Here is a 23,228-nt window from a genome sequence, read left to right on the forward strand (position 1 = left end):
TGAGTTTCATAGCTTATGGGTCCAGGCAAGGGCCAATAATCTGAAGTAGGACAGAGAGCTGAGAGGAGAGAATTCTTGAAACTCTAAGGAGAAAAATCGCCTCGACGTGGTGAATTATTAGAGGAGGGGTAAAGATGAAGTGGGAGGAAATCTAGGATGGTTCCAGGTTTCTGGTTCAGGATTCTGGGCAACCGAATCGACGTTGTAACCTGTCTGGTAGGATAGGAGTAGGCTTTGGGGGGGGGAGTTCAATTCAGGATACACTGGCGAGGGGCTTGTTGGCTGCGTCGAAGGAAACGGACGAACGAAGCCTTCGTATTTGCTTTGGTCCGACCGAACCCCGCGCCCGAGACTTGGTCCCAGGAGCCTCGGCTCTACCTGGATGGGTTCTGCCTCCACGGAGCCGGCTGTCCGGGTCCGGCAGGCAGAGGGCATCGCTCGCCAGGTGTGGGCGCCAGAGCCGTGCGCAGAACGCGGACGCCCAGCCCCTCCCAGGCATTACGGTCTGGGCGACAGCCAGCCGGGGCCCTCCCACGGCCGTCGGCGGAGGCGGCATGATTGGCTGGAACGGCCAGCGCCCGGGGGCCGTGGGCGGGCCCGCAGCTCATGAACTGCTGCGATTGGCTGGGAGGCCCCAAACAGGCCTAATTTAAACAGTTGGCCCCGCCCCTGCAGAGGGTGGTGTATATTTCCGCCCCGCCTGGTCGCTTAATTAGACAGGTAAGCAAATCATAGTTGTAATAGCGGGATGAGAGGAGAGCTGTGATTGGCCAATTTGGAGGGACAGGGCGGGCTCGGCCTTAGCCGGCTTCGCCTCGGCTGGGCGCCTGTCCCGGGCGCCGATTGGGCCGCGGGCCTGTCAGCGTTCTCCGGGAGGCGTGGCCAGTACTAATAAAGACTGGGAGCGGCGGGCTGCTGCAGTCGCTTCCGCCGCAGCTGGGGCTCCAGCTGGTTGTTTGCAGGCGGAGCTCTGGGGTTACGTCGACTTCAGCCGCAGCGTTTCCTCTGCCAGGTGTCTCGCCGCAGCCTCGGGAGAGGAGACGGACGCCTCCCCCCTCTGTCAGAGAAATGTGAGTTGACTGATTTGGGGGCTGGACACCTTGCCAACTCTCACCCCCAGCACCGGACTCTGCAGGACGGAAAATGGCGCATTGCAGCAGCTGCAGCGACGCGGGGAACCTCCATCGCGCGCGGCCCCCAGACCGGGCCACCCCCCGGGAGGGAGGCGGTACCCCATTCCTGCACCAGCCATAGCCAGCATCCCACGGGCGGGGCAGGGGCGTGGGGGTCCCACATTCATTGCACCTCTCCTCTCTCCTGCTGGGCGTCTCATTCCCGTCTCGGTATAGTGGAGCTCCGGGGAAGGGGAAGGTGGGGCGCAGAGACATCGGGTAGGGGGCTCGAGGCCCTTTCTCGTCGTCAGATTGAATCTGTACTTAGGGCCTCTGGAAAGACAGTCACGGGTGCACCTGTCAGTCAGTAGCTTGGGCTACCCTGCTGTCTCTGGGTTTGTGTATGCCCCTCACCCCAACTGTGGCGTGTACCCCGCCTCTTGGCAGTGAGCAAAGCTCCAGAAACTTATCTGCCAGTTCTCTGGCGCCAGGTGAGCAGCTCGGAAAGACTCAAGGGGCAGTGGCATGTGATTCCAAGCAGCCATTCATCGCAGGGCCACCCGTATAGGAGGTGTTTTCCTGTTACTGAGTCTTAGCCAAGTATTTGGAAGAGAAATAGAGCTGAGGATCCCTGCCTTCTCCCAACACATTCAATATAGTCTCTGACCATCTTTATCACGACCCCATCCCAAGATCCCGAGGGAGAGCTACCGCTGGACAAATCAAGTACTTCCCTGTTAGGACCACAATATGTTTAATGGAGATTTTTCTTTTTTATTAACTGCCTGGAGTCCTCTCTGATCCTAGATATATTTCTGTCATTTCTCTTAGTGACAAAAAAGGGAAAAGATTTACTTATGTTACGTAAATGTTGTAACTATCCCTGAGTATTTTATTGCTGAATGTTCCCACCTGCCAACAAAGAGTAAGTGAAATGGTCCCTTCAAATGCTTCATAACCATTTCACTTTTTATCTATTTGACTTCTGCTGCAGTTGTAACTGTATATGATATTCTATGCATTTTGACCAAGCCCTAGGATTTCATTTGTTTTCATTTTGGGGAGGGGGATCCATCTCAGCTGACTGGTTCCCAGTAGCACCCATGTGGGATGAATGGAAGAAGATGGAAAAAGCATCACGGGGTCTCTGACCTTAATCTTGTTGTTGGTGCCACCATCCTGGACTGCTTCCAAGACCAAACACCGGCTGCTACCTGCTCAGTGAATTTTCCACCTTCAGTCAGAGAGCTAGATTGCTTAGCTCAGTGGTATCACAAGAGTCCTGTGGCTTCCATGGCTTTGTATCTTTCTTTCCTTTGCCTCCTTTGTGGCTTAGAAAGAAATAAGAAAGTGATTCCTTAAATGGGGTGAGTTGGGTGTAATCTGCTAGTAGAACCTCTCTGAGTGGTTATTCTCTTATCTTTTTATTTATTTATTTATTTATTTTTAGATTGACACCCGAGCTAACGACTGTTGCCAGTCTTTTTTTTTCTTCTTCCTTCTTCTTCCCAACACACCCCAGTACCTAGTTATATATTCTAGTTGTGAGTGCCACTGGTTGTGCTATGTGGGACGCTGCCTCAGTGTGGCTTGATGAGTGGTGCCATGTCTGCGCCCAGGATCCAAACCAGCGAAACCCTGGGCCACCGAAGCGGAGCGCATGAACTTAACCACTCCGCCCCAGGCCGGCCTCTCTCTTTTTAAACTGAAAGTAATTCACTTAGGGAGGAGGAACTTCTGGGTATTAGTTCTGTTGTGAGTAGTCAAAGTATTTCCTTTCTGGTGACTTTGTGGTGGTTTAATCCCTCGTGCATTTGCTCTTGGACTGCTCCCAGGAGGTATGTTTGGTGAGATTCTGCCTGTTTGAGGACTTCTTATTGTAATCTCTATTTTCCATCAAATTTGAGAGATCTCCTTCCTGCCATTGGGTTCTTCCTTGGGAAAGAAAAGTCTCATGCCTTTGTTTAGATTTCTAGGAATTCTTTAGGAGGTGAACTTAGCCTCCACATGTTGGGACATGGAAAGGGGTTTATCTTGAAGACGCCACATTAGATTAATCCGTTCTTGGACTAAGGGAGAGAGAGAAGGGTCTCTGTGTGTAGTAGTGAAAACCAGGATTTCTCTTTGGGACATGCAGAACTAGAGGAGTCTCCCAAGACTCGGTGCCAAATCCAGAAAAGGAAGGGACAGAATGTCCATGATGCGTGTACACTGAGGACCGTTTCCCATGGTTTTGCTTCGTGTCGATGCTCTTGGAACAGTTTCAGAACTAACGCAGTTGCTTTGGGCCCCAGTTCTAAGTGAAACTCCCATCTTCTGTGCCAAAAACAAAGCAAGCAACAGTCCTGATTCACTCCACCTGCGGAGGCCTTGCCTTTGGTGATTCTTGAGTTGTCCTTATAGCAGCCCCGATATACTAATCATTCCTGAAACATAACTGATAACTAGATCACCTTAAGCAGAGTCTGTCAGCTTGCCTTTTCTTTTTATATTCCGGCCTTGTGAAAAAGAGCTGTTCAGTCCACAGGCTTGTCCTGAGAGTTTAGTCTTTTGTATGAATTTCTGCTAACCTGGATTGGAGGTTTCCAGTTTCACTTCATGTGAAAGGCTTCTGACAGTTAGGGAAATGCTATTTAGGCCAAGGCTGGCACATTTGTCCCTGTGACCATTGTGCCAGAAGATGTGTTGGAGTTTGGATCAGAGGATAGCCCAAACAAGATCTTGATGCCACCCTGGATGTCCCTAAGCTCCGTCCAAATGTTGTTACAGGATCTTTCTTCTTTTGCTTTTTCCCATCTATGCTGCAGCTCCCTACTTGATATTGCCAAGAACTGGAATCTCTTGTGTTTGCATATAACCTGATCGCCAGTGCTGTGGTGGTTTGGAATGAGAATATATGTGACCCTTTCTTGTCTCGGTTACTTTGTGTCCTCTGTCCACTTCTCTCCACAGGTCTGCTCCGGCTCAGCCACCCACCGAGGGGGCAGAGGAGACTGCCCCAGGTGGGGGTCCCCCTGGCCCTCCTCCTAATGTGACCAGTAACAGACGACTACAGCAAACCCAGGCACAAGTGGAAGAGGTACGTGGAGAGCTTTTTCTCCGACAGTTTTCAAGTCATAGAAGTTTAGAAACTTTTCTTTTTCATGGAGGGGTAGTTATAGGCTCTGGGAGGCACAGCATCCTTAGAGTTACGCAGGGCCAGACGCAGGATTCCTTGGTCCTTGTTCTTTCCCCTGTCTCTAGCGGGGAGCTTAGCAGCTTTGTTTCTGTGCCCCTCTCAGGTGGTAGACATCATGCGTGTGAATGTGGACAAAGTCCTGAAGAGGGACGAGATACTGTCAGAGCTGGATGACCGAGCTGATGCCTTGCAGGTGGGAGCGTCGCAATTTGAGAGCAGCGCTGCCAAGCTAAAGAGGAAGTATTGGTGGAAAAACTGCAAGGTGAATTTTATTGTCCTCTCCCCCTTCTTTTCCTGGGCCTCAACTCACAGCAGGCAAGGAAACCCTCAGGTTCTACATCCCTTCCCTCTAGTGGCTCAGGATCTCTGCCCTGCAGAACTTTTGGGGGAAATCTCGAAAGCCTCCTTGAGATGCATTACCCTGATCTGGCCACCAGGGTAGGCTAGAGTATTCAGAATCACCTACTGGGAGCCAGTGATAACCCTGAGGAGTTTGGAAACGGTTAGCAAGGTGCTTTTCCCCAAAGGACCCCTGGAAAAATTCTCACCTGGCCCTTCCTCAGACACATCCCACATCGACACAATGGCTGGGTAGATATGTATGTAAATACCTGCGGCTTTTAGGAATGAGCTGAACACTTCATGATGAAAATGAACCAATTGACTAAAGATCCCAAGTCTGCACCTCCACTGGAGTTCCTTTCAAAGCCTTCAGGCAACAGGAACTAAGCAAAAAGGAGCAAGCTGTAGATGCTCCGAGGTTTCTGAGACTCTCAGCTGTGGTGCAGGGGTTATTGTCTGACGGGAAGAAAGAGGGTTGGGCCGTCCTCAGAGGCCTGCACATCTTCTGGATGGGTGGTTTCTTCCCCTGTCCCAAGGATGGAGCAAGTACTGTTCCTACATCTCGAGTCTGGGCTCCATTCCTCCTTCCCCAAATCCATGGGCCCATTCTTCTCAATGTTTCCTCAGATGATGATCATGCTGGGAGCTATCTGTGCCATCGTCGTGGTAGTTATTGTAAGTAAGTATCGCTGAGGTTGCTGGTGGGGTGAAGAGGTGGGAAGGTCCTGGAGTCTTCTTCCAGCCCCGCCTGCCTGGGGAATGGGGCTGCTCTGACTGAGGTATGGAGATGGCTGCTGTGGGATCATCACCTGGTTCGGGAGGGAGGAAGGGCAAAGACAAGGGACTTCCTTGATGGACAAGCCTTCCCTCTACAAGATATTGTGGGAAGACGGTCCTTCTTGTTCTGAAGGAGTGGGGCTGTGCTGTTTGTCACTGGCTTGGGTCAGCGGGAGACCATGGGGATAGAATGCCCACAACAGAAAGACCTGAATGTCTAGTAACTTGATGTAATTTTCCCTCTTGTTTTCTCCTGTCTCTTTCTCTTTTCCATCTGGGACTTCCTGATTCCTGTGTCCAGTCTACTTTTTTACTTAAGAATGTGCCACCCCTTCCCTGTTCTCCATTGCCATCCAAACTCATGTCCCCCTCCCTCTGTTTGCTCTCTCAGTGAACTTCCCTGTCTGCCTTCCTCCATCCTAGCCCAGGCTTCTCCATCACCCATTCCTCCTTTGCTGTTGCTTTCATTTGCACGATGTCCCTCAACGCTAGAAATGCTGCTTGTGGCGCAGTCTTGAAGCAACTACTTGAGGAGCAACAGCTAGTGCCTCCTCCCTGCCTCCTTCTTATGTGCTCACAAGTTCCCCCAAAGCCAAAAAGAGGTGGCGGCCAAGGGAACGGGAAGGAGCGTAGCTGAGGTGACATGCCCAAGACAGTGCCAAGAGCAGGAGAGGAGAAGGATATCAGTGCCTACAGTGTCACCAGGAAAGGCCAGGACGCTGGCAGGAGGAAGCTGTAAACAGCTGGGAAAATGGCGGCTCCTTCAGGGCTGCCCTGATCCCTTGGAGCTCTTCTCCTCTGCCAGGCCTGAAGGGGGGTTCAAAGTACCTCTTGGTCCTGGTGGCATACCCATTTAGATCAAGATTGTCTATGTCTTCAGGGATCTTGCAGTCTTTTACTTTGTTCTCCAGAGACCTGGAGAACATGTATTAATTACAAAAATACCAGAAAAAATACCAAAATAGCAAAAATACCAAAAAAAAAAAAAAAAAATCTCATTCCCATCCTAGAAGCAGTCCCAGAAGCTCATAACTGGAAGGGGCTGTCTCTTGTCCACCTTTTCTGCAGAATTCTGGATTGTTCATGAGAACCCCAAATAATTTCATAAAGCCAAAGTTTGAGACGCTCAGTTAGTTTTAATTGTTGGCTTAGATAAAGAGGGAGTGCTTGTTAGTTATAGAAAAACAGTGAGTTGAGGGCCTAATTTGAGAATAACAAGCTTGGGGGAACCCTCTTGCCCTCTTGTTAAGGAAGGTCCTGTTCCCTTCCCGTTGATAAGGGAGTGTGAGGGTGTTAGAAGTGAGGATCTTGGACTCTCAGGGACTCCTTTCCTCCACACTATCCCTGTGTACTTGCCAAAGAGAGGGATGAGGCAGGAGGTCCTCCCTGAGGCCTGGCCCATTCTGAGTGTTGACAGAAGTCTTGGGGTGGGAGGCAGGGCAGTCTGCAGACAGGTGTGCCTGTGTATTGCCATGTTGTCATGGGGCCTCTCTGTTCTTCCTAAGGTACGTTCCTCTTCTAAACCACCCGTGCCCACCTGAATTCCACTTTGCCTTCTTTCCTTTCCTCCTTTTTGCATGGTTTCTGGGTGCAGACAGTGGAGCCTGAGGATGGGAGCTGCTCAGCTTGTCTTGGGAGCCACTGCTGGGCTTCAGGACACGGTGTTGAGTGGGATAGACTGAGGTGTGACGGGAGGAGGGCAGGCTGGGAACAGAAGGGGGAATGCCCATGACCCTTTATTCCTTCCGTCCTCCGATCCACAAGCAGGAAGAAGCTGAGGCCAGGCTGGGCTGGGTCTGGATGCTCACTTTCCATGCAGCAGCATTTCATTGCGCAAAACCATCCTTCCTCTCCCTTTGCCCCTGTTTCCCACATTCCCTTCGTCCTGCCCCAGGGCGGGACTGAAGAGCTGGAAGAAAGCAGTCAGTGTACCCTCCCAACGGCCCCCCTCGAAGGTCTCCACTCTCCTCTGGCTCCTCCTTGCCTAATGCAGGGGGTCACCGCTGGAGAAGAACCACCACTGTCCTGGATGTGTCCCAAGCCTGGAGCAAATTCGCCCTCTTGGCCCACTGAGCCCTCTCATGGGAATTATTTCCTCGGTTTCCATCCCTTTGAGGCACACCAGAAGTAGTTGGCTTTGTTCTTTTGGGGATGTCACCCCTTCTACTTTCTTTCTCACCCCACCCAGTACCCTCTTCTGTGTCTTTGCTGTCTCCCTTCCCTCCCACCACCCATGTGCATGAGCAGATATGCAACGAAACCCCGGGACTTTGCAGTCAAATGAAGCCGAGCTTCCCACATCCCCTCCTTCTTTGGTTTGCCATGAGATGATGTGGGGTTTCCACTGTGTGTCTGTCGTCACCTCTTTGTCTTTTTCCCTAACCCCAATCTCATACTTGTATAGAATGATAACAGTTGTGTTTCCACCAAAGGCATGTGGCTTATTTATCAATTTCATGTATTCTGAACAAAGGCAAAAAATACAAATTCCTACCACTAAACTGACTTGATTGTTGTTTGGGTCGGAGTAACTGAGGAGGGGCGGGGGACTGTTGTTTCTTTCTAGTAGTCTGATGTTACTTTAGGCTGGAAGGGCTGGCTCCTGTGTGCTCTGTGGTCTTCTCGAGATTAAAGACCTGTGTGTTGGCAGAGGAAGTGGTCTCCACCGTCAGCATTCATACCTCAAGCAGCCAGACTCTTCTAGGTGCTAGTGAGAGGAAGTGATGACAGGAAGTTGAGTGGGCATCTCACACTGACAAACACTGCAGGTTTCCTCAGACTTCTCCCATTTACCTCCTTCTAGGTCCTCGGCCTGCCCGGCCTGCCGCAGGGGCCAGGCCCAGATGAGGCCTCCGGCAAACACACCCTGTTCCCCATCCTCCTTATATACAGTTTTCTGGTCCCAAGTTGCACTGTAGTGACCAGGCACATTTTCGAAATGAACAAGCAGAGAAATGTCTTTCCTGCCGCTCAGGGAGTGCGGAGTTTGTAGGTATCCTGAAATACCCAGCACCCGTCTAAAGGAGAACCTTAATTGCAGCTCAGGGTTACACAGATCAGCCGAGCTGGAGCCCCAGGGCTGCCTCTGGGGGCCTTTGTTTCATACCTGGAGCACTTTGCAAGTTGGAGCAGCTAGGCTTGGGGACAGGGGTCAGTGGGGCCCAGCGCGGGAAAGACAGGAGAATGAAAAAGCTTTGTCTCCAAGGCCACAGGGGGCTTTTATTTGGACAGAGTTCAATATTTGGGTGGAGTGGCCCAACCCTCCTCATCTTGCCCCCGTCCCTCACTTGTTCCTTTCTTAATTTTTTCCCCTTTTCTTTTCCTACCATCACACCTCAAATCTGGCTCGTGTTTTAACCACCGAGACATCCTGCCTTCCTGCCGCCCTCTCGTCTCTTCATGTTTTCTCCTTGGTGGTCAGCCCAGGGACACACTGAGGGAAGGCAGACGCCTGCACATACCCAGAGCCAGGGCCCCCATGATCTGTGCCTTCTTCATCCCTTTCTTGGGGCCTTTTTGAGCTCTGGGACTTGGTTTAGAGTCCTCCTGGGACAATGTGACTACTCTTCCTTTTTACTGTGAGGCAGGAGAGTGTCTACCCTGAGGGCCTCAGGCCTTGGTGAGGTAGCTAGGAGAAAACAAGAAGGAACGAGGTTGGTTTCATTTGGGGTAACCCCAGGAGCGGAGGGCTGTGTGTGGGGCTGGCTGGAGCTCGGGATGCTTGGGCTTCATGCCAGGTCTGGGTGGAGGGCTGGTGAGGGCAGGCTGATCTACACGTCGTGTGGGTCAGGGGCAGCTGAGGGTGACCAGGCTCTTACCTTGCCGTCTCTGAAGCCCCAAGAACAACAGTGCAAGAAGGAAGAGGCTGCTGGCCACAAGGATTCCAAAGGCCATCCTCCGCTCTGTAGGTGAGGGCAGTGTGGGCGGGAGTCAGTGGGCAGGAGTCATCTCTGAGCCCGCGCCCGCAGTGCCCGCCCCGCAGGAGGGACAAAGGAGTGTGTGTTTGAGAGTGAGTGTGCGTCCGCGGTTGAGGAGCTCGCAGCAAGTGTTCTGTTCTCAGGAACTGGGCGCACAGTACCATTCGTACTTGCTCAGGGTTGTTGGACGTTTGTGTGTTATTCCACACAGAATTCTCTACCTCTTCCCACCTTGGAATAACGTTGGTTTTTTTTTTATTGCTTTGCAAGAGAGATTTAGGTCAGATTAGTTGTTGACAGTTAAACTGGAATTTTGTAAATAGCTGTGGGATGTTGTGAGCTGAGACAAAACCCCAGTTTCTGGGAAGCTTAGTCTAGTGAGCCACCAAATAATGCCCAATGCTCCTGGCCGTTTGCATTTCTAGTGCTGATTCTTTCCTATTCGACACCTTTCAATGACATTCTGTGGCTTCAGGATGAAGTTCCAGCTGAAGGCCCATTGTGATCTGCCCCCTAATGGCAGTAGAGGGTCTCAGGCTACAGTGGAGGAATTGGGCTGCCTATCTCTCCCATGTTCTCTTTTACCGTTTACTTTCTCATCTGTAAGTGCCGGTTGAGCTGTCTCTCAAACGGAGGCACGATGATGCCTGTGATCACACATCGCAGTGCTGTGTCTAGACTGTGGTTCATTGAAGGCTCCGTTGTGGACGCCCCTCTCAGGCCTCTGAGCCGCTTCTCTTTTCCCGCACGCCCGTGGCTTCAGCTGCGCAGTTCCCCAGCTTCTCTTTGGGCTGTTTTATAATCTGGCCTTCATGCATGCCATTCTTTCTGCCTTGGGTGCTCCCTTGCCCCCGAGCTAGCTAACTCAGCTCACATGTCTCCCCGGGCCATCGTCCCTGACTGCCCAGTCTGACTCTCCCAGACTCCTGAGGGCAGGATCAGGAGTTACTCAACGCTGCTCTCCAGCTCTCGGACCCTGGAACCTGGAACCTGGGGTATAATGAAGTCTCAGTGTGTGTGGTGGCCCTGGCTGCCACCTCGGGAAAGAAAAAGCCGGGACTGTGAACAAAGTGCTGTGGGAAGCAGAACAAGGCCAAAGCAAGCTCGGGGCAGGAGAACCATGAGCCCAAGTGAAGAGGTGGGAAAAGGAGGGTACTCCCAGTACCTGGTGGGGCAACCCAGGTGCTGGCCTCAAGGGGCTCTTCCAGAGAGATGTGGGTGACCTGGCAGGTGTAGGTGGCGCCTGCAGAGCCAGGTTCTGCTATCAGGGAGGAGGAGATGGTATAGGTGCCCGCTGCGCTTTGTCGGAGGCTGGAGAAGGAGGCACCAGAGACTGGGACCGGGGTTCTCCCCGGCTCCTCTCGGGTCCATGTCACAGTCACATCCAGAGGGTAATAGCCAGCAGCGGTGCAGGTGAGGGTGGGTGGCAGAGCCTCGTTTGCCAAGCTTAGTCGTACTTTGGGGGAAGCTGAAAGAAAGAATGAAGAGTAAGATTCCAGAGGGACTCAGTGGGACAGCAGAGTTGCCTAAAGCCTTCTCTTCCTGCTGAGAATGAGAATGGAGGCTGAAGTTTGTTCTTCAGTGGCGTGCAAGGGGAGTGTGAGGGGCCCACCCTGGAGGCAGGCCATCATGGGGACATCTCCCACAGGTAACTGAAAAGCAACGGTAAAACCAACTCAAGGCTGGCTTGTTACTTATCGTCAGAATAAGCCAGTGATTTTAAAGGATGTCAGTGACGAAACACTGCTCCCCGTCAGGACCATGCCTGCTGCCCCTCCTCGGTTTGCTGCTGCTCCTCCTTAGGATGTGGTCCCAAAGGACTGGGGTGATTGGAGACAGCCAGCCATGGCAGGGCAGCAGGATCTTGGGCTGGGGAATTTCTTGGTAGAATTATCCTGGGGTCTGACAGGAAACAGTCTGATGCTGTCTGTGCTTCCTGGATGGCGGTGCTGTTTAGGTTGTGGGGTTATGCAGTCTGCCTCTCAGGAAATTGCCCCTGTATTTGGATTCCATTCTAGAAAATATTCCCAACAGGCCCATGCCTTCCCCTCTCCCCAGGATGCCCGTGTCCTGGCCTCACCTTGGACGTGGAGCTGGATGATTTGTTGAGCTCGGTACAGAGTGGTGGTGATCTGGCAAATGTAGGCCCCCTCGTCCTGCAGAGTGAGGCTGGGTAGGGTGAGGGAGGCGTCCCCAGCCATGAGTTGCTGCTCAGGCTCCAGGGTAGCGCCCTTCCTCTTGGCCTGCCCCTGCTCCGGGGTCCAGCTGTATACCAGCTGGCCACTGCCCTTATGCTGCAGGCGCCACTCCACGCTGGTGAGATCCAAGCCTGGGGCCAAGGAGAAGCCACAGTGCAGGGAGGCTGAGGACCCCAGCAGGAAATTCAGGGACGGGGTCTGTGTTGTCACCTGGAACTCCACTGTGGTGAGAGAAAGAGGGGTGATTATGGGCTGCTTGCTCCTTGAGGTCACCTGATCTCTGAGCTGTGGGCATACACCTGCCCCTGCCTCCTCCCCTGGGCAACGAGGCCGGTTGAGTTCATTTCCCATCAGATGGAAGCACAAAGAAATGGGGCTCTGGAAAGGCAGCGTGGCACACGTGGGAATCTTAGCTGTTTTGGAGCCACTTACCCTGGACAATCTGATGAAAGTTATGGAGTTCTAACCAGGAAAATACACATGCAAAATCATGGGTTCCTGTTGACCCTCAGGTGAGAACCTCTGGAGTCTCAGAGAAAGCTTTGGAACCCCGGTTCTTCCTCTGACTAGCTCTGGGACCTTGTGCAAGTCAGTGTTGCCAAGTCATCTGCTTAAGGCAAGGCTGCTGTGAAGACTAAATAGGACTAAGAGTTTAAAAAGCGCTCAGTGGCCTATTTGTCCTAAAAGTGCTGAACCTAAATCTAATGAGGAATAGTCAGACAAATCCAAATGATGGGACAGTCTAAAAGACAGCAGGCATGGACTCTTCAAAATGGCAGTGCTCTGGGGCTGCCCCATGGCCGAGTGGTTAAGTTCACATGCTCTGCTTCAGAGGGCCAGGGTTTCGCCAGTTTGGATCCTGGGTGCGGACCTAGCACCACTCATCAGGCCATGCTGAGGCGGCGTCCCACATGCCACAACTAGAGGGACCTACAACTAAAATACACAACTATGTACTGGGGGGCTTTGGGGAGAAGAAAAAATAAAAAAATTTAAAAAAAAAATGGCAGTGTTCTGAAAGACTCTTCTGGAGTTAACAGAGGCTAAAGGCACAAGACACCTAAATGCAATGCATGTTGGACTCCTGGACTTAAAAGAACCCCAGAAGGCTGTAAAGAACATTATTGGGGCAATTAGAGAAGTTTGATTTTGGACTTTATATTTTACAGTATTGTGTTAGTTTTTCAATTATTTACTTCTTAAGTTTTTTTTGTTGAGGAAGATTTGTCCTGAGCTAACATCTGTTGCCAATCCTCCTCTTTCTGTAGGTGAGCTGCTGCGACAGCATAGCCACTGACAGATGAGTGGTGTAGGTCTGCACCTGAGAACTGAACCCGGGCTGCTGAAGCAGAGTACGCCAAACTTAACCACTAGGCCACCGGGGCTGGCCCTTATTGTATCACTTTTAAAGTGTCTTAAGTATGATGCTCAGTGGCTATCAAGCAGTGTTGGGGGGAGGTGGAACAGATGGCCCTGGAAGGGAGAGGTATTGCTGATAGTGTTCAGAATTGCCAGTGTAGGGTAATGGTGGGAATATGTTCCTAAATTCTCCACACACTGCACCCCCTTAACCTGCACCCTGGCAGCCCACTCCCCAACCTGGTTTGCTGTGAGGTGATGGTTTTGTGATTATGAAGGAGAATATCCTTGTCTTTGGTTATAAATGAACACATGCTATATACATGGAAGCATTTGGGGTGAAGTTTTGGGATATCTGCACCTGACTTTCAATTGTTTGGGGGGAATATGTATAGTTGTAGAAAGAAAGAATGGCAAAATGTTAACAATTGGCGAAACTAGGTGACTGGTATACAGGTGTTTGTTATATTATTCTTTCACCTTTTCTGTAGGTTTGAAATATCCCCAAATAAAAAGGGAGCAATATCTATCCATGCCAGGACTATGGTTGACAGTGGACAGACATGAGGACCCCTCTTTTCCAATAGAGCAGGATAAATTGAGGTTGGACCACAGAAAGGTTCAAGTATTCGGGGGCTTTCTGAGGATAGGAGGGTAGCCCCCTAATCATCTCTGGACTTGACTGTCTCCTTTTGGAGGCAAAATATTGGATTCGATGAACTCTGGAGAAACCTATCATCATGGTCTCAACGTCCTGTGCCCTCCGGGATGTGCTGGGTTGGAGAGGGCAAGGACTGGGTTTTACTAATGAGAGATGACGAACAAGTTCCTCGTTCCTGTGCTTTGCTCTAATCATCTTGAGCACTGGACCAGGCTGGCTCTTCACTGGGAGAAAACTGGTGCTTGGCTCAGTAAGATCCCTGCAGAGGGCCTACGTAAATAGAGCACCATGTGTCTCATTTCCTCAGGCAACCAGTGAGAGGAAAACCATCCCCATCTTGTGTCCTTAGGAAGAAAGCACTGAGGCCTAGGGGACACCCTGAAATGACTGATGTCGATAGAGGTGGACTTGTTCCCTTCCTTCTCCTTCTATCCTCCTATCTGACCACTTAGAAAAACAAAACTTTCTGCTGCTTTTAATTTTCTCACCTGCAGTCTGCACGGTCCCCTGGGGGCCCAGGGGTAAGTTCCATCTGTGGTGCCGGAGAGCCCCATTCTCAGTATCCCCAAGAGTCTTCATCACCATGGAGACACTAGGTCCCCCTCCAGACACCTGCACATTGGTGATGAACCAAGCTGCCATCTCAACAGTGGCCTCTTGTCTGGCCTGGAGAAAATAGCGGGAGATCTCACAGGTCACGTCCTTCCCGTTGCAGTCGGCGTGGAGCAAGGCCTCAGCCTGGGGGATCTGCACCAGGTTCACTGGGGAGAAGGGCGGCACGGAGGGCTCACTGGATTGAGAACACCCGGGCCCATGGGAAGCAGGTGCTGGTGGGTGTATTTGGGAACTGGGCTGTCCCAGTGGAGGGAGCCCAGGACTGGGACACAGGGTGGAGGGCTCTCACCTGAGGCCTCGAAGGTAACAAGTGGGTCGTCTTTGGCCACTGTGCCCCCTTGGAAATCAGTGAAGCCTTCCAGGGAGCCATCATCCAGCACTGGCACCTGCCTCAGCACGAGCAAGGCCTTCACCATGTTCCCACTGCTGGCAAAAGCTCCATGCTGCCGCCCACCTTCCTCCGCCAAGAAGCAGTCTAAGACCACGTCCACTGCCCGCCACTGCCTTTCTGCTGCAGGGAGAAGGCTGGTGAGCGCCCTCTTGTCTACAAAGTTACCTCTGTATTCACTGATCCCGTCACCAAACTGTGGGGTCATCACAGGGTAAAAGTTGTGTTCCAGGGTCCTAGCTGTCTCTGTCTCCCTCTCTTCTCCTGTCATCCCCCAAACCAGCTTTCTGGGAAGCACCTGCTACTCCAGGTACATACTTCTTGGTGTGAATTACTTAAAATCCTGGATTTGCCTTGCTCCGAGGGGTTTCTATTTTTACTCTCTTTCCCAACTATTGAATGAAAAACTCTCCAGTCAAGGGACTTCTCAGCAAAAGCAAATAAATGAGCAATATTGCCACTGGGGGAGGAGACGGATGTTGTGCTGCTGGGGACGTTGGCAGCCTTTCCTGCCAGCCCTCGTGGTCTCCGCTTTCTGCTGGTACGGGTAGTCATCCCCTCCCCCATTCCGGGGTCACCCCTACTTATTTCCTGGCCAGGGAACCCCTTCCTATTCTGAAGATGTCGGTCCCAGGTAGAGCCTCTCCCATAGGACAGCACCGCCCCCCCTCCCCCCCCTCCCCATCACCGAGGAGGCCCCTCTTCTCTTCATTTGGCCTTTTCCCCACAGGGTTCTCAGCCTCCCTCTCCAACACGTTACTTTGCCAATCGCTGAGCCTTTGTCCTCGTGGGCTTGGAAGGCGACTGGAAGCCATCCCCGGCCCCTTTCCCCTCCGGAATCTCGAATCTCGAATCTCGGGGAGGGTGGCTACCTGGAGCTCCCTAGCCCCACTCCCCTCCGCCGGCCCTCCCCACTCACCGGGCTCGGCCGCCGCCAAGAGGGCCAGGCAGAGCAGCAGGCACCCGCCCTCGGCGCCCATGAAAGCTGCGCTCCGGCCCGCGAGCCGCCCCTTCTCCGCGGCCGGCCGCCGGCAAGGTCCCGGCCGGCAGAGGGGCTCTCCGAGACCGGGCGGGCCCTCAGCCTGCCGCTTTCTCTTCTGTCCTTGGCCTGCTTCTCTTTCGCTTTCACTTTGAGGAAGTGTCACCGCGGCTGCCTTTGCCTCCGGGTGAAGCCATTACTTGCTGGTGCCAGAGACCTGTTTACAGTTCTCTTTTCTTTGCAGGTCCCTCCCCACCCCCACCCCCGCCCCCACCCCCACCCCCGCCCCCAAAACATGCCCTGGTGATTTCAAGACCTGACTTCACTGCATGCACCTGTGTGCTCCCCACTAACCCCAAGAAAATGGAGATGGAAGTTCCAGAAAGGGGGGCGGGGAGAGCGAAGCGAGAAGCAGGATCCCCACTAGCCTGGGGACCTGTCCTTTTCTGTTGGTGCCGCCTTGGGCGCCTGCACCAGGTCTTCACCGGAGAAAGCTCCTACTTCAGATCCCTGATCCGAGAGCGGAGCGTGGGAGTGGCCTGCGTGGTGAGATTGGGGTTTCAGAGAGAGCTGGAGAGCTGCAGTGTGTGACAGTCTGTCACTTTATTTTGCGAGGTTCTGGGTCAGCGATACAGCACGCGGGGCTTTCATAGGCGGAGACGTGTTTTCCAACTATAGCGCCAGCCCTCCTGCGGCGCAGGGGTGAAACTGGCTGGGCCAGGACACACCCGGGCTCCTGCTTCCCACCCTCCACCTCGTTGCCGTGTGTCCTCGTCACCGCCCGTCTCAGAAAGGCACTTTCTCAAATCTGCACACAGGAAAGGGTCCTGCTGAGAGGATGGTTTTGAGGTTGCGGGTGCCAGGTCTCATTTCCCCCGGTGGCCAGTGGGGTGGGGTGGAGGCTAGGGCTTTGTTGGAGTGATGACCCCCTCCTCCTCTGTGCTGGCTCAGGGGTACGAAGCTGGCTCTGGTTTTCGGTAATCCTCCTGGATGGGGAAGGCGCTGCCCTCTTCCTCCCTGGGGCAGCTGTAAGGACCAGGCTCTGCAACTGCTGGACTTTCTCCTTTGTCTGCAGAAGGAGAATCAGATGAGTCTTGGCCGCAGTGCGGGAAGGGGTGAGGGGAGAAGAGACGAGCAAAGGAGGGGCAGCTGAGGGAGGGCTGGCGGGAGGACACCTGCTAAGAGGGGAGGAAGAGTAGGCGGGAAGCAGGGTTGGTAAACATGGAGCCAGGGAGGCTTCTGCGAGGTTTGGGCACGGGTGGCAGAGCTGAGATGGTGGGCTGGGGTGTAGGGACAAGACTGGAGACCTGTATTTTGTCTCTTACTTAGTCCATATTTTCTTTGTTGATGGAGGAACAGGGCTCCGACCATGGTGAAAGCAAGAAACATTCCAGAGAAGATCACAAAGATGCGGATGCAATCTGTGCTGCACAGAGACCTTTGGGCTGTGATAAGCGAGGGCCACACAGTTTTTGGGGAGGGCCTAGCCCTTGACTCCCCTCAGCCCAGCCCTCCTGCCACCTCTCCTCTCTCATCTCCACCCCCTCCTCCCCCGCCCCCACCCCCCCACCGTTGGACCCAGTCCTTCCCTAATCCCTAGGCTCTGCATTTCCCTATTCTTGCCCTTACCCCGAGGAGCTTTCTGGCTGGCTTCCCTCCTGGATTCTCCTGTATGTCTTCTCTCTGGGAGTGGGGAACGGGGAGAAAACTCACGTGGCCAGTGGGTTGAGAGAGCTGGGGCAGGCAGCTGCCTGAAGTCAGCCAGAGTCTGCACGTGCCGGACTGTCCTGGCCTCCAGCATCTCTGGAAAACCATAGACAGGGTGAGCAGCAGCGGGGAAATGCACAGGGTGCAAGGTTGGGCTGAAGGCCAAAGAGGACTAAGAGGTGCTGGATGAGATGGGAAGGCGGACAGGCTGACCCAGCGATTGATGTGGGGGTGGGTGCCCTGGAGAGGGTGCTGGTTGCGGTGCGACCTTTACCCCTGTGACTGCTCAAAGTGTTGCCTGGCACTTACTTTTGGCATAAGGTAAGTGGGTGGGTTGTGGGCCTGGGGCCTGAGATGGGCGAGGGGTCAGCGAGGGGTTTGCAGGAGGATCACACTCGGTACACTCCTTGTCTTTGCACTGCCAGCCCTTGGGGCAGCCACACTCGGTGTTGGCGGTGAGGGTGCAGTTTCGAATGAGAAGACCTGGGGACAGAGGAGGGCCCGAGGAACACAGATGCTGAGGCCTCAGAGAGCTGCAAGGTTTCTCCCAGCCCCTGTCCCAGGCCCACCGCCAGGGACATGCTGCCCTTTGCACTCCCACCCCCTCCCCACAGAGGCCTGCCCCATCTCGCTGTCACCCAGTGCCTTTGCCATTATTATTATTGTCGTTAAAGAAAAAACTTGGACCTTTTAGAAAATTCCTGGTTTAGAAATAGAAACAGCTTACATGATTTTCTCTCTTGCTCATGGATTCTTTTATAACTTCGTATTGAAGTATGCTAACGGTGAGGTACACTTGGTATAAGTGTGAAGCTTGAGAATTGGTACAAATTGGACTCAGAAGTGTAGCCAGCACCACATCAAGAAACAGAACATGACCAGCAATGTTCCCTTCCGGTCACTAATCCCCCAAGAATAGCCACTCGCCTGACTTCCTAACACCACAAGTCAGTTTTGCCTGTTTTTGTACAAAAGACATGGAATCATGCGTGTGTGGCTCATTCCTGTCTGGCTGCTTTTACTCAACTCGTTGTGAGGTTCATCTGTGTTTAACGAGTGTAACTGCAGATTGCTTCTTTCTCATGCTGTATCATATTCTATTGTATGATTATACCAGGATTTATTCGTCCATTCTACTGTTAATGGGCATTCGGGTAGTTTCCTGTTTTTAGCACTTAGAAATAGTGCTGCTGTGGTCCCCGACAGCTTTTTAACTTTACTAGAGAGTTACTTGATTACTGACATCCTTTACCTTTAAAACATACATTTTATTCAAGCGTAGAGGTTGGGTGCTGGTGGCTGCCCATCAGTTATACTGGGCGAAGTGGGCGTGAGGGGCGCTGGGCTGAGCTGGGCTCACGGCTGGTTGGGGTTGAGCAGAGGAGAGTGATTTGGGGAAGGCAGCCGTACCCGGATGGGGGCCAGGCTTGAACGGGAGCCTGGTGGGCTTAGGGCAGCACACTCGTGGGCACCCAGGGAGAGGAGCCCTGCCAGTTGGAAGAGGGGTGCAGAGAGGGAGGTGGGAGGATGCCAAAGACTACTGTCGACTTGCATGATTTCTTCAGTGAATGCCTTTGGTCAGGAAAGGGAAAGGGACACAAATTCCTTCTTCCCATCCTTATCTCCTTATGGTCTCTTCTTCCTGAATTCTGACTCCTAGTTGCTACTAGAATTTGGTTTCTTTGTGGCTTACCAGGAATTGTGAGCCAGCCTGGACAAGGATCTGCAAGGAAGGAACGGTGATGGGGAGGGAACAGTGGTGGTGGAGAGGGGAAGAGGCAGATAAAGGTGAAGAAGATCAAGGAGAGGCGACCATGAGGGTCTCTGCCCAAAGGGAAGGAAGGGGTTAAAGAAGGGGCTGCGATTGGTTAAAAATGGGTGAAATGCCATTGTTTTCAGTGATGAGTATCCAGAGAGCTGGGAGTTCTCTTCCCCATGTATAACCTGTGCACAAAATGCCAGGCTGATTTCAGGCACTTCTCCATCTTACAGATGGGAATACTGAGGTCCAGGGAGGGCCAGACTCATTCAACCTCCTCCCGGTCCCCTCACTGCTGGCTACTCTCCCTGGAGCCCTGCAGTCAGGGGCTGCCTGAGTGTTCTGTGGGTCTGTGGGCTGCGTCTCCCAGAGAAGGGTCACGGGCTGGGCTGGCCTGGAACATGGCAAAGGGAGTGCGGGCCAGCTTGGTATTGGGAAAAGGCCTTCCCTGCAGAGGGAGTGGGGAGGCTTTGACTAAAAAAGTTCCAGCCCTGCTGGCGTGGCTGCCAAGAAGAGAAAAGCATCCGTTAACGACCATATTTTTAAGTTGTGGACTGAGGAATACTTCTTGTGCGTTTAAGATGTTGCTCATTTGCAATGGCAAAACCTTTTATTTAGTTTTTAGAGAATACGGTATAAAAAGGCCTGGTGAGGCCTGATGCGTTTTACGGGCAGGTAGTTTAACAGTTAAGTTGTCCTCAGAAGCGTCCTGCTGGAGAACGTTTATTCAAAGAGGCCTCTCTAAAGTCTGCTTCTCTGTGTATACTGGGACGTAATTTCTGAAATTCTAGCTAAAATAGAGAAATAATAAAAGCGTTCGTAACAGCTTCAGATATTACACTTCTTAATTTTAAAAAAGATGAAATGACAAAATAAATAAAAACACAGGCCACATGCATACTCATTTTCCTAAATTGGCTTTTGTGCAAAAAAAAGGTTGTTAGCCACTGGCCGGTGGTATTATTTCCTTAGAAAGGTGTATTCCAAGTTCCAAACAAACGTGCACCTCAGACACAACCAGTTCATTGGCGGGGGTTGCTCTGCTGAAATCTGGGGTCCTAGAGCCACTTCCCCCTCTTTATTGTCTTGATCCTAGCCGTAGACCCATTCTCAGCATCCCTCAAGTTCTGCTGACCCCTTTCCTGAAACACTGGAGTTCTCCCCACATCAATATGTGTCCCGTCCAGGGCGCCCTGGTTCCCAGCGTTGACTCCACTTGTGTAGCCTTGACGTGACTGAGGCTCCGACTCCCCCTCCTCTTTGCTTCTCCTCACCCAGCTCTGCCACGTTGCTCCCCCCAATGCTTGCCCATCTCACCAGAGTTACAGTGCCGACAGCTCTCACAGTGGGGCCGGGCGTGGTAGTCTGGTGAGAAGGAAACCCCTGATATACATGAATGACACTGAGTAATCCTTCCGTACCGGTCACAGTCGTCCTTGAGGAACGTTCCTGTGGGCAGAGGTCCAAGGTCAAGACCCAAGGAAGGCTGCTTCTCCACCCTCTTCCAGGTGGTGCCTTTCAGGCACTGCAGGATTCCGCTCCTTGCTTGAGCTCAGGCTCGCTCTCTGCCTCCCTTCACCCCAAACCCAGTCCTCTCCCTCCCACACTCAGCCGGCCCCTGGCAAGGTCTCCTCTCTTACCTGGCTTACACATCGGGCAGCACAGTTCTCCCCGAGCCCAGTAGTGCTTCTCTGGACAGCTCTTGGGGGCTGGGGTAGCTGAGAGCCCCGCCAGGGTCCCCAGAACCCACAGCCAGCAGGGAGGTGGTCGGGCCATGGCTCCTGCCCAGGGAGCTCGTCCTGTGCTCTGGGTGCTGACTGCTGGCCTGTGGAGCGGGCACCTTCCCACCTGGGTGCTGGTGCTTCGTCTTCGCTCCTCCTGGGCAGCAGCTGCAGGTGGCAAACCGAACTTTGATGGCAGTTGAAACTCTGTTGTGGCTGTTTTTTTCTCACAGCAGCAACCTCCATCCCCTCCCCCTTTTCCGTGCGCTGGGTGCTGGGTGTCAGGGAGAGTACTAAAGGGCAAACTCTTCAGAAGACCTGCTGCTCTTTAAAGCACCCCCTCCAACGCGCCAGCCTCTCCTCGGCCTGTCTCTCTTGTGCCCATGAGGAACTGAACTACCTGCCTGTTTTACAAAACATTGGGTGTGGATGGTCACTTGCCTCTCCTCTTCATGTACTTGTGCACAGGATGCCCACGTTGCCCGCCTGTTCACAGCTTACCAGCTGGTCTGCATGTCCCCTCTCCCATCCCCCCATTTCCTTTCACAGAAGTTTTGAGAAGGAAGGGGAACCAGCACTGAGTACAGTTCCCCAAACTTTTCTCTGAAACTCATGGGGTCAGATAAGTTTCAGAATTCAGAATTTTTCAGACTTTGGGAAACTAGCACCACAAGACACCCTCACGGGGCTAAGGTGGCACTCACAATCAAGCACATTTCTGCAGCAACATTATTGAATATTTAAGCTTAAGTCGGGGGGGGGGGGAGGATAACTAAAACTAGCCTTGCATCAACTGAGGTCTGGTTTTATGGCCAAAAGAGTTTGCTACGGAATTGTTCAGAATTGCAAACAAGGGACTGAAACCCGTGTCTCTCGTCTGCTGGGCTCTGCTACGTATGATCTCATTTCGTCTTCCTGCCAGCCTGGGATACAGGTATCACCACGACCCACCTGGCTTTCCCTCCTCACCCACTATCCTCTTATCCTCCCTTCCCGCCTCTGGCTGTGTCAGTCAGTCACTGGTGTCCTGGAGCACCCGGGGCATCTCCTCTCCCAGCCTTGAGCACTTGGGATTAAAGGTCGATTCCTTCAGGTCATCTCTTTCCTATTTCCGTGGTTCTCCTGGGAAGAGTGATCTGGGGATACTGGAAATAGCTGGACTTTTCCCTTGAGTCGTGGGAACACATGGGTCAGGCAGCCTCCGCCTCCTCTTTCCCCAGGCTCTGAGCAGTGGGGGGCCTTCTTTCTCCAGGCCGGTTTTCATTCGGGGGCTTTGTAGTTGTTTCCACACTGCTCATAAAATGTCACACCCCTGTGATCTCACCTGCTAGGTCTCTTCTCTGTCTCACTCTTCCGTTTCCTTTCTCTTCATTTTTTCCATCCTCCTGCCTTTCTCCTACCCTCCTCCTCTTTAAGAGAGTCCTCTCAAGTGGGAAGCCACACATGGGTGTGATGTGAAGAGTTACTTACACAAAACCGTTGTTTCCATTATCCAGCCGGGGTACCTGAATTCCCACTCAGCGAGGGTTAACTTTGGGATCTGAGGATTTTGCTGTCGTGAACAGTCCTGTCCCGTTCCCAGGTTGTGGTCAATATCTTCATTGGTAATCTTGAATCTTAAGGTGGTCACAGGGAGGTGGGGCCCTGTGGGGATGGATGAGACCCTTGGAGAATGGTGAAGAGTTGGGGACCTTTAGGGAGAAACTTGCCGAAAGGAGAATCAGAGGATGCTAAGACGACTAACAATGTTGGCTGGACCCTGAGCTGCTGTCCCACACGAGGCCTCCATTCTCTGTGCCAAGACCCATCTCTCCCTTCTGCTCGTCACTTCTCATGGGAGGAGGGCAGGTGTGGATCTGCCTGGCTCTCCTGGAGTACCCCTGGCCAGGAGGAGGAAAGCCAGGTTTCCGGACCTTACTCTTCGTCTGGAAAATGGAATGACCTCATCTCCGCCCTCTGTGCTGTTTGCATCAACTTCTGGTAAGCCTTGGGCTGTCGTAGGCTGGTTCCCTGGACAGGCCCTTCCTCTTGTCCACAGGCCGTGTGAGTGCCACCTGCTGACCTCGCCCTCAAAATCTTCCATCACCACTTGCTCTTTTGGGGTTCAGCTTCTCCCCATGTTGGCTGGCGCAGAGATACACGGCCTCTTCTCAACAGCTCCCTTCCTTTCCTGCATGTCCAGAATGCAGAATCCACAGAATCGCTTCTCTTTTGATGACTTCCATTACTTTTTTTTTTTTTAATGACTTCTCTTACTTTTGAGAGGGCCTGACCAAACCCTCAGTCTGGAGCAGTGGCTGTAGCCTGGATGTCAGCTGGCTCACCCTGCTCCTCAATATCTAGATAAGATGCTCCTTGTCTTCCAATCAGGGTGGGTCCTGGGAGAGTGGGGAGGAGGAGGCGGGGCTGTCGACTGGCGCAAATTCCAGTAGGTTGTGGTCACCTCTGGTTCTGGTTCCTCTTTCAGCTGAAGTCTTGTTCTTGCCTCTCTGCTCCTGGCTGGTCCCTTACCCCT

The 23,228-nt window shown here is 52.7% G+C and overlaps 3 protein-coding genes across 9 annotated transcripts; 1 reads left to right on the plus strand and 2 right to left on the minus strand.

Moving 5' to 3' along the window:
* The first annotated feature begins 875 nt into the window (after positions 1-875).
* VAMP1 (vesicle associated membrane protein 1) lies at positions 876-5,847 on the plus strand. The gene is made up of 5 exons (XM_046666446.1): positions 876-1,070; positions 4,065-4,191; positions 4,394-4,552; positions 5,260-5,311; positions 5,711-5,847. Coding segments are annotated over exons 1-5 (357 nt in total). The 5' UTR covers positions 876-1,068; the 3' UTR covers positions 5,728-5,847.
* A 2,132-nt stretch (positions 5,848-7,979) lies between these two features.
* TAPBPL (TAP binding protein like) lies at positions 7,980-16,020 on the minus strand. Of its 4 annotated transcripts, XM_046666369.1 has the most exons (8): positions 15,881-16,020; positions 15,467-15,707; positions 14,449-14,670; positions 14,033-14,305; positions 11,407-11,745; positions 10,492-10,794; positions 9,228-9,311; positions 8,603-9,037 (listed from the first exon to the last, which is right to left on the minus strand). In XM_046666369.1, exons 2-8 carry the CDS (start codon positions 15,525-15,527, stop codon positions 8,970-8,972), a joined length of 1,350 nt encoding a protein of 449 aa, XP_046522325.1. In that variant the 5' UTR covers positions 15,528-15,707; positions 15,881-16,020; the 3' UTR covers positions 8,603-8,969. The 4 variants fall into 4 exon arrangements, with proteins under 4 accessions (XP_046522343.1, XP_046522325.1, XP_046522334.1 ...); XM_046666387.1 differs by lacking the exons at positions 8,603-9,037; positions 15,881-16,020 and adding an exon at positions 7,980-8,116 and having other exon boundaries at positions 15,467-15,743; XM_046666378.1 differs by lacking the exon at positions 15,881-16,020 and having other exon boundaries at positions 14,449-14,667; positions 15,467-15,743.
* A 437-nt stretch (positions 16,021-16,457) lies between these two features.
* On the minus strand, positions 16,458-23,005 carry CD27 (CD27 molecule). 4 transcript variants are annotated; one of them, XM_046666424.1, is made up of 7 exons: positions 22,184-23,005; positions 20,633-20,881; positions 20,310-20,441; positions 17,543-17,716; positions 17,156-17,329; positions 16,852-16,971; positions 16,458-16,595 (listed from the first exon to the last, which is right to left on the minus strand). In XM_046666424.1, exons 1-7 carry the CDS (start codon positions 22,200-22,202, stop codon positions 16,474-16,476), a joined length of 990 nt encoding a protein of 329 aa, XP_046522380.1. In that variant the 5' UTR covers positions 22,203-23,005; the 3' UTR covers positions 16,458-16,473. The 4 variants fall into 4 exon arrangements, with proteins under 4 accessions (XP_046522380.1, XP_046522370.1, XP_046522362.1 ...); XM_046666414.1 differs by lacking the exon at positions 16,458-16,595 and having other exon boundaries at positions 16,602-16,971; positions 17,240-17,329; XM_046666406.1 differs by lacking the exon at positions 16,458-16,595 and having other exon boundaries at positions 16,602-16,971.
* Positions 23,006-23,228: the final 223 nt, after the last annotated feature.

This window comes from Equus quagga, chromosome 1 (assembly GCF_021613505.1).
Source record: "Equus quagga isolate Etosha38 chromosome 1, UCLA_HA_Equagga_1.0, whole genome shotgun sequence".
In the NCBI taxonomy this organism is placed as follows: Eukaryota; Metazoa; Chordata; class Mammalia; order Perissodactyla; family Equidae; genus Equus; species Equus quagga.